Here is a 20,459-nt window from a genome sequence, read left to right as displayed (position 1 = left end):
AATATTGTTTTTTGGTGATAAGATGAAGCTGCCGGTAGAGAAATTAAGAATTATACTTGGAATTATACGAGTCGTTTCTGTTTTGCTGCTACAGTTTTTCTTCTTAGGATTTTACAATGAATTTATTTTGAGATCCCTCTAAAAATTCCTGCAAGTATTTAGATAATTCATTCATGGATTCCTTTATAAATGGCTCTAGTACAACTTTTAGGGATTGCTTAATTTCCTAAGAGATGGCTGCAAGTATTTTGTTTCAAATTCTTCTAGGGATTCCTTCAAGATTTTTTTTAGAAATTTGTTTAGGGATTTCTCCAACCATTGCATCAAAAACATCACTTGGCTCATCCGAAACATTTTCCTGTGGTTCTATCAAGAGTTCCTTCAGGAATTTCTTCAGAGTTTCAAAAAAAATCTTTTTGAGGACCTTGAAGAATTCCTCCAAAAAAATCCTAGGAATTCCCTTTATAAATTTATCCGGTGATTCCTCTACGACTTATTTTAGGAATTGTTCCAGATTTTTTTCAAGAGATTCTACCTGTTTTTACAGTAATTTCTCCTAAAATCGGCCAGAATTTCCTCATGTTTTATATTTCAGTAATCCTTTATTTGTTATAACAAGATTTCCATGAAGTCTACCGATAATTTCTCAACAAATTCATCCTGTAATTCCTTCCAGGGTTTCTTTAGTAAAAACAACAAGTATCATTCCTGAAATTCTTTGAAGAATACCTGTAAAAACTCATCAGTTAGGATGTATCAATGTACATCTGAAAACTCCTCCGGGAATTGACAATTATTTTCTTTCGGAATTTCTCCAGTTATTTCTCCTGGGTTTTCTTCAAAAATTTCCTCCAGATTGTTTCCTGGAATTCTTTCAGGAAATACTCCAAGAATCTTCCAAGAAATCCGAGGAAAAGTTTTTATGCCCTGTTTGAAATCGCTGAAGAAATCTCTTAGTAACGTCTGGAGGAATTTGTGAAGGAATTCTCGCTGGAATCCTGATAGGATTTTTTGGGGGAATCCCTTGAACAATTCCTAGAAAAATCAGGAGGAATCTGTGGACGACTCCTGGTGAAATTTTTGGATCATTTTCTGTAAGGATTCTTAGGGCAAATACTACAGGTGCACATAGAGGATGTTGTGTACGGTCTCATGAGGGTTTTCTTGTAGTGTCTTGCATAGGAATCCTAGATGGAAGTGATAGAGAAATGTTTTGGAATGTTTTTGGGAAACGCTAGAGATTATTTCGACAGTTTTTTTTATTTATTTTGTTAAATGCCTGGAGGAATAGCCTTGAAAATAATGCCTAAAGGAGTCTTGAAATGAATTTCGAGACAATCTCTACCAACTTCCTGAATAAATTCCAAGAATCCTTTGAAAAAATGCCTGGACGAATCACGAAATAATTTGGGAAGGAATCCATAAAGGAATTTCTGAAGCAATTCCTGAAAAAAAATGAAGGAATCTCATATTTGAGCTTCATGTTGAATTCCTAGAGACATCTACATGGATTACACAACTATAAATATTCCTATCTGTACCGATTCCATGATTCTAGTTATTGATCACAGGTTTTACGTTTTTTTTACTTTTGTATAAAAATAATATAAATTTCGTACTATCTTCGTGTTTTGTCATAAAATAAATAATTTGGATATAACCTATTTAATACTTGCTATGGTATGAAGTCTTTCTGAGTGTGGATAAAAATCATAGATTTTGAGCTGACGAATGATGGTAAAACATGATGTTCAGGAATTGTCTACACAATGATCTACCAGAACCGATATCACATGACCAATACCACTTCCTTGTGTACAGCATGATCAAATTTACAAAAACTGTTCAGAACTCTATTCTAGGGTCTCATACCTTTTCATTAGAGTGTAAAAAAAATTAAATTAGGTTCAAAAGTTAATTTTTGAGAGCGTTTAAAAGCATTATAGCGCCGCTCACCGAGGTCACTGAAAGATTATTGCAGCATGGATATGATCGCTTTCCAAAGTTAGTTTTCTTAAGTAAGGAAATATCAGAACTATCTCTTTTTTTTAGTGCCAATGTACAAAGAAAAAACAAGAGATTTTTTTTTTATAAATTCAATGTAAACATTCGTTTAAAAATGTGGGAAAATCTCAAGAGATACTTTAGGAAGATCAAGAAAACGCTGAATGTGGAATCTTTCCAAAAGTGAATGAAGGAAATTGAGCAGAATATTTTTCTCTTCTCCCTGTAAAGTGTAAAACATGGAAACGGTAGTAAAAATTTGTGGCATATGCAATGGCATAATGACCCATGACTATTTAATTGATTGACAATATACTGCTGTGAATCGCAAGTGAGTTCCATTTAAACGAATACTAAAAAAAGTTCAGGAGATTGACACATGTTTGCATATCAATGATACTTTCACATTTTGCTTATCATTCTGATACCTTTTGAGAGAAATATTAGGATGATCAAAATACTGTTAATTTTTGTATAACACGTTACAAAACTATGCAGTGGGACTGTAATGAGATCACATTTCATTGTAGGATAATTCGACTTGGTATTTTTTTTTACAAATTTTACCGAACAAATTATGCAGTCTCGTTAGTGTAGCTGAAAGGTCATAAATAATATAATATAATAATAATAATATAATAATAGGAATATATGTTCAAAACATGTATAAACTAAAATAGGACAAAAAATCAGATGGGACTGCCTTGCGATTCACGGCAGTATAGCAATATAGGACTGTGTTTGGAAAACTGGTTTGCTGGTTTGCTACTGACAAGAAAAGGAATCGCCTATCTCGATACGAGGAGAATTTCTTCCCAGAAATGACCAGGACATTACATTTCTCTGATCGCAGTACGCAGTCGGTGAGAAATATAATTTCAAATGGGACTCTCTGTAGGAAATTTCTTGACCCATTCAGTAAAGAAACTTCTTTACTTTTCTTGAGTGAAACAGCATACTTAGCTTTACACAACACAGTGTTACAGGAAAACATAATCGTTGTTTGAATTGGTCATTTTATTTTGGAAAAATCGTCAAATAATCGAAGTCAATTAATCGATTATCTCGATTATTAAGTGAGTCAGCTGTCGATGAAAAATTAATCGATTAGTGAGTCGATTAATCGATTAATCGAAATAATCGATTAATTTGCGACAACCCTACTCGCACGGCTCGCACTTTCAAAACCATCAGACAAAACCGACGCACAGTGTGGGTCCAAGGAGCCAAAATTCAAACAAAATAAGGCTGATACAAATATTAAATTTCTTTTATGTCCGAGACCACTTGGAAGGTACGAGGGGGGGGGATAAAAATAAATAAGGAACAAAAAAATAAAAATGAAAAAAAGTAAATTTTTCGAAATTTTTGTTTTTAATGATAGTTGTTGAACTTTTTTTAATCGTCCTCTGGATCATTAATTTACTTGTTTTTTACTTTAAAAATTGAAAAAAACCTAAATGATGTCAAAAAATTATGAATCTTTTTTTTTCTCCCCTTCAAAATTTTCGGATTTTCGGGGTGACATAAAAGAAAATTAATATTTGTATCAGCCTAAGTAAACTTTCCAGAACGCACAGTGGACTAGATTTAAAAAAATCCGCTATTTTAGTATTTTAGCCATGTCGTTTTGAAACATGATTTAGGGTCGAACTCTATTTTGGACATTGTTACAATTTGTTGGTTCTTATGGATCAAAGTTCTAACATAATATAATTACTGTTTTTCATACATTTTGAGGATAACAACTTTTTCAAAAAACTAACGTTTAGGCAAGAGGAATCTTCTTCAATCAATTCCTTAAGCCTGATTCGCTGCTGACAAGTAATTTCTTGGCCCATCATGATGCATGGGAAATGGATTACCTGCTTTGCTTTTGTCTACAGTTGATCAGCACTGTAGGCTGACCAGAAGCTAACAAGATTAAAACGGGACAGATGAAGAACAAAAACAGGACTTTTCAGAAACTATGGAATTCACGAAATTTGCTCGTGATTGCGAAAATTAGAAAACGCCATAAACTAGGTACTAATGTAAAATATGTATGTTTTTTTGCTCTTTTATTGAGGGATTTTCTACCGTAGGCGGGTTCATCCCCAACAATATTTATGTATGTAAATCGCAGCAATGTAGGAATTGCTTGGAAAATGCAGTGTTAACTTCGCAGCTTTAAAATTAAAAATATTTAAAATTTGTTTGACTTTTTCATGTTGTTTTATAATAATTTTGTTTTATTTTTCTATAGTTCCCGCTAAGAGTTCGGTTATGCGTATCTGTGTTAAAAATTAGAATTTTCATGAACTTTCTGGTCACAACTATAGGACATACAATAATACAATATAATCTATATATATATAAAAATGGAATGATGTTTGTTTGTCACGAAATGGCTTACAAACGGCTCAACGGATTTCAATGATTCTATCTCCGTTTTGTTCGTCAAGGGTTCCGACGTGTTTGTGTTTGTAAAAACTCCAGGATGTTCACCGGAAAAGTTGAAAAAACGAGCGTGAACGAATCTGTCATTTTGTATGGGACGATCAATTGCGTTTTTCAACAGCCTACTTGATGGCAAGACGAAGTTTGCCGGGACCACTAGTTATTATATAAATCTTAAATATGTAGAGTGCAAAAAATTGAAAATAGCGCAGAATTCCTCTTCGTCTCTAGTAATAATCATCCACATTTATATTTTTACTATAGTCTTCCTGAAGTTGAAAACTAGAAATATTTTTAATTATTGCTTAGAAACAGAGTAATTATTTAAGAGCATCAGTCCAAAACTTGTTACATTTCTGACTAGATTGAATTTTTTTTCTTCTGGTAAGCATAAAGAGCAAAATTAACCCCAAAAAAAATTAAGCAACAATGATTTTATGACGATGATTCATAAAGTAACTCAAATTCAGATTCTAAGGTTTAATCGATCTCTATAAATAAAATGGAATGGTGTTTGTATGTCATTAGATGGCTTGAGAACGGGCTATCAGATTTTGTAAATTCTCTTTTAGTTATATTCCTGAAGAAACTCTCAACAATACTTTGAAACCGTGCTATTCCATATGTTAAGCCTGTTCTTCATTTCCAAAATTACGGGACAAATTTAGCAATTTCAATAAAACGACATCCCGTTAAGATCGTGAAAAAGGTACTGTCTATCTTGTGAAATCGAAACAATATTTGGTAGGCGTGATAGCCATCATCAATACGCACAACCGGTACCAAATGTTTTTTTTTCGAAAAAAGTTCCCAATCCCAATCTGTCTTTCCATCAGGTGCATTATTCGTCGATTCGGTTGCTCGAACAGTTCAAGGAGCTTCTGACCTGCCTTTACCTTGAACACAACGAACTGAGTGTTCTCATCATTGATCCCTGTCAATGTCAACGAATCGGCCAACAAATCTTGCCATACATCGAAATCCAATCGCGAGATATCTTCACCATCCACAGTTGGTTTGCACTCTGGTACACAAATCGATGAGACGGACATCTGATTCATTGAAGAAACAAAACGGGAGACTTCGATAGAGTCGCTTCGATGTCCGGTCGGATGCTTTGTATTGCTAGGGCCCAAGTCATTTTCGAATTCGATGCTGATGACATCTCCACACTCGCTTCTAGCGACTTTAAATTGGTCTGTAGCGAGCGGATTGTTTCTTGAGCTTTGGCTAACTCTGCAGCTAGCATAGCATTGCTGGAATTAGCTTCTGATAGTTCCTGAATTGCAGCGTCCAACTTCGATTTTTTCTTTTTCCTAAAAAAGAATTTGAACTGTGACGTTTGATCTCTAATGATTGCTTAACATATTATCATCGAATGAATAATAATTCTATACTTTGAAGTCGATGAACGATGTAATTTTTCTCATGGCTTACCATTATTTTTTTCCATGGTCTACCATTTTCAATTTGTGGTTTTGCGATCTTCAAAATGATTTACCATATCTTTTTCCATTTTGTTTCAATTCCTGAAGGCTTATCTTATTATTGTTTGCCCTCGTTTGTCTGTTAACATTTCTATAGTTTATCATAATTATTTGCCAGGACGCTCGATTGGCTTATCTCACATTTTTTTGCCAACAATTCATCACTATATATGACCTTTCCTGTGTTTAATGTTTTTTTTTTCTATCGCAATCGACTTCAACTTCATTCCATTCAATTCAGTTTCATTTGTTGTCTTATAAAACCAGTAGTAGCAACCATTTTTTGAGTCACTTCGGCTGAAGGAATTTTTGAAAGCTTGCCACATTATGTTTTGTATTGAAGTGCTTCTTATTGCAAAGTTTCAGACAATTGGGCCGATAAAAAACCCCCATGCCAGAGTGATTCATGGAAGTGTCCAAGTAGCTCTGCACCCTACTCAATTCTACTTTTTTGATTCTCTATTGAGAGTCTGCTCAGAGGGTTCGAATACATTAAAAAGAGATATTTCAAGATTTTTCCCAACGTTCTAACTCAGAATCTTCTGAGGAGAACAAGAACGTTCAAAACAAAAGGTAATACTTCAGTTGAAAATAATAATATTGCATAATAACCTCATGAGGCATGTAATGAATGTTAGCAAAATGTTTTTCATTTATATTATTTTCAGAAATGCCTGTTCCTGCCATCCTTCGAAAACCATTACCCTTGGAACGCATCGCTCAGCAATACTGGGATCTGACGGTCATACCACGTGCTCGTGCCTTTGCAGTTTTGGCTCGGACGTGTCCGAATGATCTGGAGTGCGAAAAACTGAGGGAATTTTCCAGCTATGAAGGCCAGGAAGAGCTGTTCTCATACGCCAACCGACCGAGACGAACCATTTTGGAAGTGCTGCAAGACTTCCCGCATGCCACTGGTGCATTAACTATGGCTGCACTCTTCGAACTCTTTCAACCCATCAAGCCAAGAGCCTTTTCCATTGCATCTTCGGGAGCGAGCGGGAAACTGCAGATTTTGGTAGCTGTTATCGAGTATCGAACGAAGTTAAAGGAACCAAGAAAAGGCTTGTGCTCGAACTGGTTGAAGCGTTTGCAACCCGGACACACGTTGAGAGTATGGACTAGGAAAGGTACTTTCCAACTTCCTACTGACCCAGTGAGTATGAAATAAATGTTATTTTTAATAGTGTACGACTAACGTATTTACTTAATTATTACAGGCAACCCCTATAGTGATGGTAGGTCCGGGAACTGGCTTAGCTCCATTCCGAGCAATCCTGCAAGAAAGGGAGTTAGTTGCCGATCGCCGAAAAGGCGGTCTTTTGGTTTTGTTCTTTGGTTGCCGCAAATCTACCGCCGATTTTCATTGTGAAGAAGACCTACGACGGATGGAAAGTTCAGGACTTTTAACGTTGTTCTGTGCGTTTTCTCGAGACCAAGAGGACAAGGTTTACGTTCAACATTTGATTCGGAAGCAGGGCGATTTGCTGAAAAAAGCTCTAATGGAACAGAACGGAATGTTCCTGCTGTCGGGGAGCTCCAAGAATATGCCCGAGGCTGTGAGGGAAGCTCTAGGAGAAGCGATAGGGAGTTCTCTATATGTGGAAGATATGATGAAAACTGAACGATATCAGGAAGAAACTTGGGCTTAGCACAAGTTACGTTTATGTTGCATCGCGTTAGTTCCTTATGATGAAATACAAACTACTACTCAGTAAACCCCCAGACTTTTAAACTTCCAGCGTCCCTTCGGCGGTCATTGGCATCTTTATCATCACACGCATAAGCCAACATATACTGCTTTGGATGCCATGCAACCGTAAACGTGGCTGCATCAACCGAAATGTCCGCAACTTTCTCTCCGGTTTCGGTATCTCCGATGTCGATTATAAGATCCTCACTAGCTGAAGCTAGCAATCTTCCGTCGTGACTGAAAGAAATCGTTCTCACCGGCCAATCCAGTCGTGAGAACACCCGCAAACAAGCAAGTTCTTCTGCGTCCCACAAAGAAACCAAAGCGTCCGCTGATCCTGTGGCAAAATACTTTCCTGTCGGGTCGAATTCAATACATATGCAGGTGCTCGGATGTGCCTTCAGCACCTGCTGCAGGTTCAGATCCGGATAGTTCAATATGTGAACACATCCTTGACCATTGGTAAGGAAAAACAAATCGCTGCCATTACTCCAAGCGATCTCGTTCACCTCGAACGAGAACTGTTCCTCGGCCAAGATTTTGTACATCCGAGCATCGATGAACGTGACCAAGTCCTCTTTGTTTCCAACAGCGATCGTATTGCCGTCCGGTGACCAAGTAATATTGATATTCTCACCTTTGGTGTTGATGATCGTTGCACATTTCCCGATCCGGGCATCCCAGATGCGCACAGTCTTATCCCCGCTGGCAGTGCTGAGCAGATCCGGAAGCGAAGCATGCCAGCACAGCTGGTCCACCGAACCGGTATGTCCTCGATAGGTGCTCTCCTTATTCTGGAAGGGTTGGGATAATTATGAGAAAGAGTATTTCTAAATCAAATACAGCGTTGTTACGTCCTAAAACGTCCAAATATTTTGTAAATGTGTAGCGATGAAAAATGGTTCTGCGCATTCGTATCATATCTAATCTTTTAAACATCTAAATTATTTTTTACCCAAAACTGAATATAAACATTTTTGAAACTATATATGTTAGTAGCATATTTCGATAAAGCCTGCAAGGCTTTTTACATTCGAAATTGTTGTTAAAAATATCATACGAAATTTCCTTTGATTTAAATTCAATTTAAAGTGTAAACAAATCTGTAACGAGACACCTTATTGTTTAAATTGTATGTACGATCTAAAATAGATGATGAAATTAGTTTCAATTCAATACAGCAGAGCTAGTCTTACTGAGCGTCTAGTGACCATGAAATAGGTTTTAAAGGCTTATGAATGGGCAAATCAAAAGATTAGTGTTGTTATCTTGGAATATTTATCGACTTCTGACAGCATCCACAGTTGTGACAAATATGCTGTCAGTATTTTTAACTAGAAAAAGTTCAGTAATTTACTCCATGAAATCAAATAATAATAATAAAAATATCCATAGACAAGAAATTCTAATATAATTTAATCCAGAAGCTTCGTCAGAGCTACAGAAATATGTGTAATTTCTCATTGTTAATGTTTAAGGAAATGGCGTAAATCTTAAAATGTCAAATAGTAAGTATGTATCTGATGAAATTCTTTGTAACAAAATCAAAGATGTTACTGGTAGAAGTTGAAACAAACAGACGTAACACTTAGAACAAATTGCGATCAAAAGCATAGTCAAGAGGACATGTGCGCCAAATGCTAAAACCACTGTTAGGCCGATGAGCCAACAGGTTGCGGAAGTGTGTAAACGTCAAACGCGAACAAAAACGATGCGAGCGCTGCGGGTGGCGGATTGGCCACCTACTATATATTTGAATCGACCGTTAAAAAGGTGGTCAATGGACATTGATGAGAGTGTGACGTCTGTTTGTCTGTGATAAACTTCTGCATTTCAACCATTTCAACGTGTTGTGTTGAGTACCTTGCAGAGTATTCTTTAGAGATAGATTTAGAAAACGCTACCGACTCTCTGCTTAAAATATTGTGTTTCGTCACCTGTAGTTTCCACAGAAAGACGTTCTTCAAAAATAAAGACAAAATCACGCTAAAACGTCGACACAATATCCACTTGCTTATCTACATAAACGTCGCTTGCAAGAACTTCTAAAAGAAATATTGAATCGCCTCCATGATATGAAATTTTAACTATTTATAATGCATCAATAAAATAATCAAAACAGTCGCTATGAAAAGTACAGATAGCGCTACCGTAGAATTGTACGTTAAACAGAACAGCACTGCCCATAAAGGCATAACTGTCCCATATAGAAAAAGTAGGCATTGAGAATATTGCATTCAAAGTTTGCCTTCTCATACACATAATCATAGTTTTCTAGTACATTTCTACATAATATTCTTTGAACACAACCGCTCATTTTGCTTAATTTCTGTCTTAGTAACACTTACTATAGTATTTACTCCTCGATCCTCAATTATTTTTCACAGGGGGCGAGCACATTGGACTAAAAATTGCTCCCAGGGTATCATTCAAAGGTAGATTGAAAAATCGCTGCCGACTTTCCGCCTTAAATATTTAGATTTTCCACCTGCAGTTTCGTTGAAAAGCGAACTCAAGATTTTACATACAAGTATCTTTATTAGAGTTGTCCAGTTAAAAAATATTTCTCTCTAAAAAAACATCAGTAATACAAAATATTGTATTTTTGTATAAGTTTCACGGACTAGTACGAATATGATTTATTATGTACTTTTTGCTGCAAATAGCGAACAAGTTACCAAAAAGTGACTCGCTACCAGCCCTGTTAACTTTATTTTGATATTATGAAGAATTTGTTCTTTCCAAGGCTGAACTAAATCCGCGCGGAAGGACAAAACACGCGTAGTCGTAACAACCCTGCACATCTCACATACGGCACTTACCAGTCTTTCTCGGTCCAGCGTAAAAATGACCACGGATTTATCGAAAGAACCGGATGCCAGCCGGCGTCCGTCACAGTTCCAACCAACCGAGTGAACTTTGGCGGTATGAGCCTTCGTCGCTTCACGGGTTTTGTTGTGTGTTTTGAAGTATTCCTGCAGTTCTTCGACGTGAGATTTTGTGGCGACCATTATGCCGACGTGGTGAGCAGTACTTGTAATAAAAAGGTATGAAACTACTGTGCAATTTTGCAATTTTTTAAAGAAAAATTTGGTATAACGCGTTTGTTGTAAAACTGTTTTGTTGACACGTTACGAGGGGTCCTCAAATACTAGACATGTCTGGTCAAAACGTAATTACCGTCATTGTGAATCACACCCCTTAAAAATGCTACTCAAAAAATTACATGCACGACTTCGCTTCTGCTTTAACGGCTTTAACCCGTACCGTGCTGCATCGAATTGACGGGCGCTTCGAAATCCGGACACTATGGGCCTATGGGTTTATTCACAAATTTCATAATGCCAAAAAGGGCAATTTTTAACACCCACCCACTCCCTAACGCATTTTCTAATGTCGTTTTCGATTATTCCCGACGGTGCACCGCGCGAGTGTAACAATAGGGTCCTAAAGCCCTGTCCCAATTTTAGTGCCGAACGCTTAAGTTTAGGCCAAAAACACAGGTTTACTCAATTTTCTAATGTTTTCCGTTGGTTTGAGCCCAAAAAAACTTGGGGCCAGATAGCCGTAGCGGTAAACGCGCAGCTATTCAGCAAGACCAAGCTGAGGGTCGTGGGTTCGAATCCCACCGGTCGAGGATCTTTTCGGGTTGGAAATTTTCTCGACTTCCCAGGGCATAGAGTATCTTCGTACCTGCCACACGATATACGAATGCAAAAATGGTCATTGGCATAGAAAGCTCTCAGTTAATAACTGTGGAAGTGCTCATAAGAACACTAAGCTGAGAAGCAGGCTCTGTCCCAGTGGGGACGTAACGCCAGCAAGAAGAAGAAGAAGAAAAGATTTTGTCACACCCCTTGGCTTAAACTCAAATTTTGGGTGTATTTTGTTTTCCGCGTCCCTTCCGAAATGTCAGATAGGAACAACCCCAGTGTTAAAACTGAAACCCCTGTGGTGTTTTTGTCGACTAAGCGAACGTCAAACATGATCTTAAGTGTCAAGGTTCATTTATGGACCCAATTTTTAAATTAAAGTTTAAACATGATATAGCCCTTATTTGAGCGGGAAAAATTGCTAAAGTAATTGCAGTAAGATGCTCTTTCTTGTTATTGAATAAAAACAAGATTTCATTTAAAATTTTAGGACCCAATTGACACCGGGAAATAGAACGGTTTCGGTGCAATGTTTTAATAGCGTATGATGGTGTTTGTGAAGACGACAATCAAAACAAAATGTCATTTTTCAAACAGATAGAACAGCTGTTGCTGTTATTCATGATTTTCTGTTTGGGATTCGACAATGGATCCCAAAACGGCCGCTATGGAAAGCATAGATAGCGCCACCGTAGCCTTGTGTGTTTGACAGAACAGCAATGCTGTCACAATGTTAAATCCCATATACAGTGGCGCCTTTATTTTGATGCGGTGAGCACTTGCGAAAACTACCTTCAATGATCCATACCAGATTCGTTCGTGTTTTGTATAGTTTGTTAACGGTGTTTACAGCACTGGCTGAGAACATTACTATGCCGAGGACGAAATTAAATGTTCGGTATATGAAAAAAAAAATCATTTTTCCTGGGAATTGATACCATAATACGTGTACAATAAAACATGTTTGAAATTCAGAATTTTCTCATTTCAATACTGTAAAGACTTATTTGACTTCATCGATCCTCTCTCTCTCTGGGTAATAAATAACTTCGCCAAAACTTATACTTTCGCAATGTTTCTAGCTCACGGTGCAACAGTGAATCAGTTTTTTTTTGTAATAATACGAAAAGAGCAACGCAAATCGATCATTGCATTTAAACACTAATAAAAAATCAATTTGGATTTTTGTCAATCGACTTTTTTTTAAATATAGTATAGAGATTTTGTGATCCGAGTTTAAAATATGGGATCTTACAGCTCCAGCCGCTGCTGAATCTATTTTGTTGGCACCCATGTTTTTTGTTGGTGCCCATGCGCAAATTTCGGAAAACTTGACTTAAATAAAATGTTTTTAATGTACAGTTAACTCTCCCTTACTCGATATTCCGTATCTCGATATCGAGTTAGAGAACCATAGTAAAAGTTGGTTTTCATGGCTAACTCGATGGTCCCTTGGATAGCAGTTGCACTGGTTTTGTGTTCTGTAACTCGATACCTCCCTAACTCGATGGTCCTTTCAATATCGAGTAAGGGAGAGATGACTGTAGTACTTACTGGTATACATGTAATCCAAATATCTGAAAGAAGAATTCAATTTTCTGACATAAGCCGATAAAGTTCATACTGATAAAACCAAGGGGAAGGTCACTCTACGCACTTCATTCGGCACAGCTGTGCCTTCAGTGCGCCAAAGTGTACCAAGCGTGCCAAACGTGCTATAATACTACAATCATTGAACTGAAATTATGGAAAAACGTTCTCAGCAAGCATTGACATTTCATTTCTTTTTCGGCTTGTCTCTCAAATTTGCATTACTTTCCCGTCATGTGTTTTTTAATGTTGCGGTTGTTTTCCGGGATACAGTTTACTTACATTATCACAGGGAAAACTAACGAGAAAACCAAGTCAAGTAAATGTAAGACTTCAGAGGGAAGGTTTAGAAAATGGTGCGCATGAATTCTAGGACAACACGAGACAGGAATTCGTGTGGGTCGTTTTCTAAATCTTCCCATTGAAGACTTACATATACTTGGCTTCTCGTTAATTTAGAAAACTACCGCCCCATGAAAAACTGCAGCACGCAGCGTCAACGATTATGTACGGGATCGTATTGGAAGGGAGAGGGATGCGGAGATTTGGGAGAACATTACGATGAAATCGCAATGCAGTAAGACGTATGTCATATGTAGATCACTGTAATTCTCGGGACATATATGTCCGTATACGATGACGATGATATCTCCAAGATCTCCTACATGTTTTACCCATCTCCCCGTCATTGGAAGTGACATTGACGCTTTTTTTATCTTGTAATATAATATATTATTTATTGTGAATTTAGTATAGGACATGAGCACAGCCGATTCCACCATCTTCAGATCGTTTGGGCTCTGCTGGAATGGGGCCACTCTAGATTCGTTCGTTCTGAAATAAAAAAATATATAATTGTAAACACACTAGTGTTAGGAAGTTAGTTTTGAACCCGAAGTCGAAGTATTCGACAGATAGCAAACAACTCAGAAAACGCAATGATTGCTGAGACGGAAATTTCAGTTCACTGTAATTTTTATAGCAACCTACTTTGGTAAGGTGTGCCAGTCAGTGCGCCGAAATGTGCCATTGCTGTGCAAGGCACACTGCGTAGAGTGACCACCCCCTTGGATAAAACATACTCATACATATTCTTCTTCTTTCTGGCATTACGTCCCCACTGGGACAGAGCCTGCTTCTCTGCTTAGTGTTCTTATGAGCACTTCCACCAGGTCCGTCTCACTCGGGCTCAGATTGGGTACCACTTCTAGTTCTGCATTTGGTCCTTCGGTAGTACAAAAGGTACCCAAGTTTGACAGATCGCAGTACACTTTTCACGGCGTCCTAGATTACCTTATGAGCCATAAAATTTTTGGCAACTGCATGGGACATCGAGGTCTTTAATTTGACTTTGCTTCCACAGCTATCAACTGAGAGCTTACTGTGCCAAAGACCATTTTTGCATGCGTATATCGTGTGGCAAGTACGAAGATACTCTATGCCCTGGGAAGTCGAGAAAATTTCCAACCCGAAAAGATCCTCGACCGGTGGGTTTCGAACCCACAACCCTCAGCTTGGTCTTGCTGAATAGCTGCGCGTTTACCGCTACGGCTATCTCATCCCTTATTATCCCTTATTATACATATATAATCTATACCAAGGGGTGGATCACTTGTTCGGTGCACATCTAATGTACATCGATTTGCATTAAATGCATTTTTTCGACATATGCATCAACTTAGCCCTGGATCGTAGTATCGTAGTAACGCGTCATTGTTTGTTGTGGAAGTTTGAAAATTGTTATATTCTACACTGATTCTTTTTCAACTAAACACAAATTTTATTTGTTTCAGATAAACAAGGTAGATTGCAGTTGTAACTATTAAACGATAAAATATATTAAGATGAAGATTCATCGAAGCCAAACCTAGAGAACCAGACAAACGTTTGTGCTGAAAATTTTATTCACTGGACACCACCTGGGAGAGAAAACCCGATAAGTTTTTTTTAATAACTTTTAAGGACTACAATAACGATCTACAGATATGTTGGATGTACTGTGAAAAATATTTGATTGATTGCTGATATACATTGCCCCACCTAATCAAGATTAAGGGGTCTATTTTATAAGTTGAGTCGATCAAAATGACTCGACTGGAGTCACTGTCGACTGAAAGATTCGCTCGACTCAGCTCTGTCACTCGAGTTTTTCGACAGTTGTCACTCTATGTGACTGGATTACTATATGGGAGTCGACGGGTGACATGTGAAATATGTATGCTTGCTTTGATCGACAATGAATACAGACGAGTCACATGAATCTGCTTGATTTACAAAATAGGCCCCTAAATAGAATCCTTGCAACTTGTTTCCCGAGGAACTTACAGCTTTTGACTTATTGGTGGGAAATAAAATCCGCATCGATTCTCAAATCAAAGTCAAAACATATATAATATTATTTGTCTCAATAACCTGTTTTATTTCTTGTAATGTTGGTTGGGGATATTGGGACAGGAATAGAACGATAAGCGCGCAAGGTTGATACTCTTTTTCTTCCAGTCTTTCTGACAGAATGAATGTTTCTTTATCGGAGCTATGAATCACTGCAACGTTTGGATTAGATCAAGAGAAACGAATGTAGATAAAGGAGCCCCTATTTGTGTATGGGCCGTCGAATAAAGACCTTGCCCTCAAGACCACAACTCTCAAAAAAATCGCCTTTGGGTATTCTGCCACTGCTTGGTCCAACTTATAATTTTACAGGAGATAACGGTACTGGATTTATACTTTGATATAGGTCATTAGTGGATGAAGGATAAGGATAATATTTATTTCACATAGGATAGTGAAGTCCAAAATAGCAATATCCGATGCTCCACTGAATCCAAGGAGTGTCAGCAACTACTTCGAAGGGTCCATTCCACAGCTGGCCAAAAGTATTAGGTTTTTGCAGTCTTTCTCACTGCGGCCTGGATCGAAAACAGCAACTTTGTTTCGCCTATGAGTATGTGGAAGGCACCGTTCTTTGTCAGTCAGAGCTAAAGCTGACCAAGGCCGGTTACGACAGGGAGTGGTGAATTTGTTGGGTGAACAGCAGCTTTTCTTGATATTGTTTAAAAATGAGATTGACATTCCGACAAGGATAACAAATAAAAATTGGAGCAAGCCATGAATTGAAAATTTTCTGAGTGTGCATTTAAATGCATTTAAATAATTTCAGGCCCATGGCACGGGACGATTTTTAGCGTAGTCAACATCTCCATGTGTTTACTCATTATCGGGTAATTTGAATCGAGAGTGCAATCAGAATGTGAAGTTTTGTTTAATGTTTATGATCCATAATCGAGCAAGAGTCGCAATCAAATCACTGATTGCTTGCTTGGAGGCTCGCAGGATGCCTTTTATAGTTTGCTCTCCTTCCAAAGTCATCGAAATGTTGAATGTGCTTCAACTTTTTGGTACATTATTAGCTGATTTAACAATATCAAAAATTGATAATCAAATCATAACAAACAATTAAACAAAACAATGGTCTCTATTTTCACAGTTCTTACAACTGACAGTGGGCGATATTCACTTATCGCCCGGGACATCCTGGCTACAAAGAACACTGTGTATCGATATATGGTTGTCATGGGCCTGAATAATTTCGATGCATCAGAAGTGATCCACCCCTTGATCTATTGGGCTCTGCATTGTTTTGATTTTGTATGTAATTTTGACGTTTACTGGCCTTGTTGTTTACTAAGGGGCTGTCCATTAATTATGTAAGGGTATATGGGGGGAGGGGGGGGTTTGAGATTTCTTACGTGCCATACAATTTATTTTTAATTTTCATACAAAAAATCTTACTATGGGGGGAGGGGGGGTTGAAAAACCCCGAAAATTGTCTTACGTAATTAATGGATCGCCCCTAATTCCACAGCAGCACGAAAGAGAGAGAATGATTTTGGTGCAGAACCCCATAGTCATTGCAGTATTTGTATCATTTATAAATGCTTAGAATAATTCATCTTTTACTGAATAAAAATATTCAAATTCTGAAATAAATCAATTTTATCCACGCAGTCGAAAATGAGTACGAATGAAGCATCTTGTTTGTTCGTTAAATACCTAAAACAACCAAAACAAGGATGCCACTGACAGCTAAGAACTATATATATGTATTGGTAAAAAGAGTGCATTACCTGCTACATCCATCTCGATCAGGGTGTAGGATTTTCTGCACCGGTGGCGATCGAGTGTAAAAACGGTGTGCTACCTGCGGAATAAAAGAACTGTTTGGGTGCAACTGTTGCTACACCGGTTGGAAAACGGCGCAGGCGGTGCAAATAAAGAAAAACGACATAAGAACATTTTCCGATTTTTGTATTGCTGTTTGCGCTTGACGTGCATATCCAGTCTAACACACACGCTATCATTCAAGTACCCATTAAATCATTAAATGAGTTCCAAACACCCATTTTTATGATCAGTACCGAGTTGTCAGAAAAAGGATATTTTTTAAATGTCATAAAAAGGGTACATAATCCCCATCATGCAGTTTCTATTCGTTAAACAATAATGTGTGTTTGATACGCTTGATAGTTTGAAAATAATCACTGCCATTTTGCAGTTGGTTTAGCATTCGTTTGGTTTTTTATGGTGCTAATTATTTTAGATGCCGAATCTATTGGTAATGGAGTGTAAATTCGTGAGTAATATTCAAGGTAGGTAATTTCTGATGTGGTTTTGCAAGGTTCATTTTCATTGGTATTTATTCCACAGAACCTGGCTATGGACGTGGAAAACTTTCGGAGGCGGTGCTTCAAATCCTATATTGGAATTCCGAGAACGAGTATGGGATGGTACACAAATTATGTCACGCTGAATTTCAACTTTTTCGACCCCCCCCCTCCTTGTTCACACTTTTTGTATGAGTCCTCAGAAAATTTTGTAAGGCTTGTCACGCTTGGCTCGACCCCTCCCCCTTGGAGCGTGACGTAATTTGTGCATGCCCCAAGGGGTGGATCACTTCTTCAATGCACATCAAATGTATTTACATCAAATTGCATTAAATGCATTTTTTTCGATATACACATCAGCTTAGCACTGGTCCTTTTTATCATGCCGTGCTATGGACCGATGCACGAGTTCACTAATTTGACGTTTGAGCGGTGCCGAATTCACTTGTTCCTATGGTTACGTAAATAACACGGCACCGCTCAAACGTCAAATAATGAACTCGTGCATCGGTCCATAGCAACGCGTTATTGTTTGTTGTGAAAGGATCAACATAGTTTTACTGTCTCAGGTTCTATTTTTCCTAATAAAATAAACTATTTACTAATATTTTATTTCAGATACTCAAGCTGAACGAATATGTTATACAAAGCTTTCTCGAGCCCACGGCAATCCGGTTATGGATCCTTGGAGCGAATAGCGTTCGATCATTAACCTTCGGGCTGTCGCGCTGTTGTACTTTGTACAACAGTTGTGATTTATATGCTATCATTTTGCAACAAAGATATCTATCGACACCAAACCAAAATGTATTCCTCAAGAATCTTCTTAAGAACAATACTCGACAGTTTTTATTTACAGTATGACCCTTTATAATACGGTAAAATCAACAAATGTACATGGAAGTCGCATGATAATGAACGCACTATGTACGGTTCGAGGAAACCACAGTTTGAAATCGTCATATCTCGAAATCCAGATAATATAGAAACTTGGGGTCTTTATTGAAGTTGTTCTGGAGGTGAAGCAATATCTGATGGTACTTTATTTAATTCGGAATTCAACCGCTAGATGGCACTAGTGGGCATGGAAGTTTTACTTTTGTTTTGCAGATTTTTCAGGATCCTGACCATTTAGAAGGATGTCGTCTTCGGCAAAGTTGTTTAGTAAGTTAAGGACTATCATTTTTCGAGCTAGTTGATTCAAAATTTTGCCACTAGGCGGCGCTAGTGAGCATGAAACTTTTGTTTGCAGATATCTCAGGAGCCTGACCACTTAGAGAGATGGTGTCTTCGGCAAAGTAGTTTTGTAGCTCAAGGGCTATCATTATTTGAGCCAAGAAATAGGATATTTTGCCATCAGTCAGCGCTAGTGAGCATGAAATTTTTGTTTTGCGGATACTGCAGGATCTTGACTTTTTAGACAGGCACCTTTGGCAAAGTTGTTCAGAAGCTCAGGGACTATCATTAGTTTAATAAATCTCTAACTTTAAGGATTAAACAAAGAAATAATTTGAGTTACTGAACAACTCTGCCGAAGACACCATCTTTCTAAGTGATCAGGCTCCTGAGATATTTGCGAAACAAATGTTTTATGCTCACTAGCGCCACCTGGTGGCAAATTTTTGAAACGATTAGCTCAAATAATGATAGCCCTTGAGTTGCCGAACAACTTTGCCGAAGACGCCATCTTTCTAAGTGGTCAGGATCATGAGATCTGGGAAACAAAAGCTTAATGCTCACTAGCGCCGCCTAGTGGCAAAATCCCGAATTTCTTGTCTATAATAATGATAGCCCATAAGCTACTGATCAATTTTGCCGAAGACGTCATCTATCTAAGTGGTCAGACTCCTGAGATATTCGCAAAACCAAGGGTGTTGTACAAAGTACAACGCGCGACTACTCGCGTTACAAAAATTCGCGCGACGACCGAAAGGTTAACAAGTTTTGTTAGTACACAGTGCACTTCATGAGTTAGAGGATGATAGCTTGAAAACAAAAATCATCGGAACCACCTTCCTGAGAAACCCACATACTGTGCCTTAACTGCTGGAACGACCAAGAAAAGCCTAGAAAATTATTTGTCTAAATCGTCTAAATAGATTGTTTTATTACTTTCAACAATAAACTCTAGACTATAGTGATCCTTTATAGAGAGATAAGCGAAAGTAAAATGGAATGATTTGGCAACAGACCAGCAGTGCTGATTGTGCTCGGCGTCGAGAATAATATTGTAACACGGACATGACTTCCTCATTGCTAAAAAGTGTATTTTGCTTCGTTATAGAGCTTTGAGCTATATATCCAAACTAATAAACAGTCTAAAAAATCAATAACTAAAAATCGCATTGACAAAAATTTAAAAAAAGGAAAATATCTAATTTTTTCGTTTAATGCAAAATTATTTTTACCGAAATAATTTCAAGCGGATTACATTACTCCTACAGAAAAGTTCAGAACAAACATAACGCATGTTCGTTTGGCTCACACTTTGACAGCTCTCGCTGCTCGATTGGCTCACACTTTGACAGAAATGTCAGCTTTCGCGAATCTCTCTTATAAAGGATTACTAGAGGCACCATCTTCTATGGTGACAGAGGGCTCGATTGGCTTGTCAGATAGATCGGGCCCGGGACATCATGTCTACTGCAAATCGCTGTAGTTGATACAGGGCATGTCCACTGCCTGGGTCGTTCCACCTAACGAGTTAGATACGCTAGATGGAAGTTTGTCGTGTTCCAACCAGTGAATCCCCGCTGTAATGGGTTTCAGGCAACTAAAATTATCAGAACAAATACAAAATATATTTAATAAACGAGTATTACTGTATCGCTGGTAAATTTTTCACAACGATTTTATTAATGTTCGAAAAGCATGATTTTTCCCACACATTTTTTTTTTATATCGTTAAAAGTGTGTATCAAGCTTGAAT

General features: G+C 37.8%; 2 protein-coding genes across 3 annotated transcripts in view; one reads left to right on the top strand and one right to left on the bottom strand.

Annotated features, from left to right (window-relative positions):
- Positions 1 to 7,649, top strand: part of LOC5567407 (NADPH-dependent diflavin oxidoreductase 1) — a 39,004-nt gene extending 31,355 nt beyond the window's left edge. For both annotated transcript variants that reach the window (XM_021854943.1, XM_021854945.1), the window contains exons 4-5: positions 6,599 to 7,086; positions 7,151 to 7,649. In XM_021854943.1, coding sequence (XP_021710635.1) covers positions 6,599 to 7,086; positions 7,151 to 7,582 — 920 coding nt within the window. In that variant the 3' untranslated portion in view covers positions 7,583 to 7,649. The remainder of the gene's footprint in view (positions 1 to 6,598; positions 7,087 to 7,150) is intronic.
- LOC5567408 (THO complex subunit 3) lies at positions 7,559 to 10,776 on the bottom strand. Its single transcript, XM_001657366.2, has 2 exons — positions 10,446 to 10,776; positions 7,559 to 8,417 (listed from the first exon to the last, which is right to left on the bottom strand). Exons 1-2 carry the CDS (start codon positions 10,632 to 10,634, stop codon positions 7,638 to 7,640), a joined length of 969 nt encoding a protein of 322 aa, XP_001657416.1. The 5' UTR covers positions 10,635 to 10,776; the 3' UTR covers positions 7,559 to 7,637.
- Between the last annotated feature and the right edge of the window lie 9,683 nt (positions 10,777 to 20,459).

Source organism: Aedes aegypti, chromosome 1 (genome assembly GCF_002204515.2).
Source record: "Aedes aegypti strain LVP_AGWG chromosome 1, AaegL5.0 Primary Assembly, whole genome shotgun sequence".
In the NCBI taxonomy this organism is placed as follows: Eukaryota; Metazoa; Arthropoda; class Insecta; order Diptera; family Culicidae; genus Aedes; species Aedes aegypti.
The sequence above is the reverse complement of the archived record's forward strand: the minus strand, read 5'-3'. Positions and strand labels throughout refer to the sequence as shown.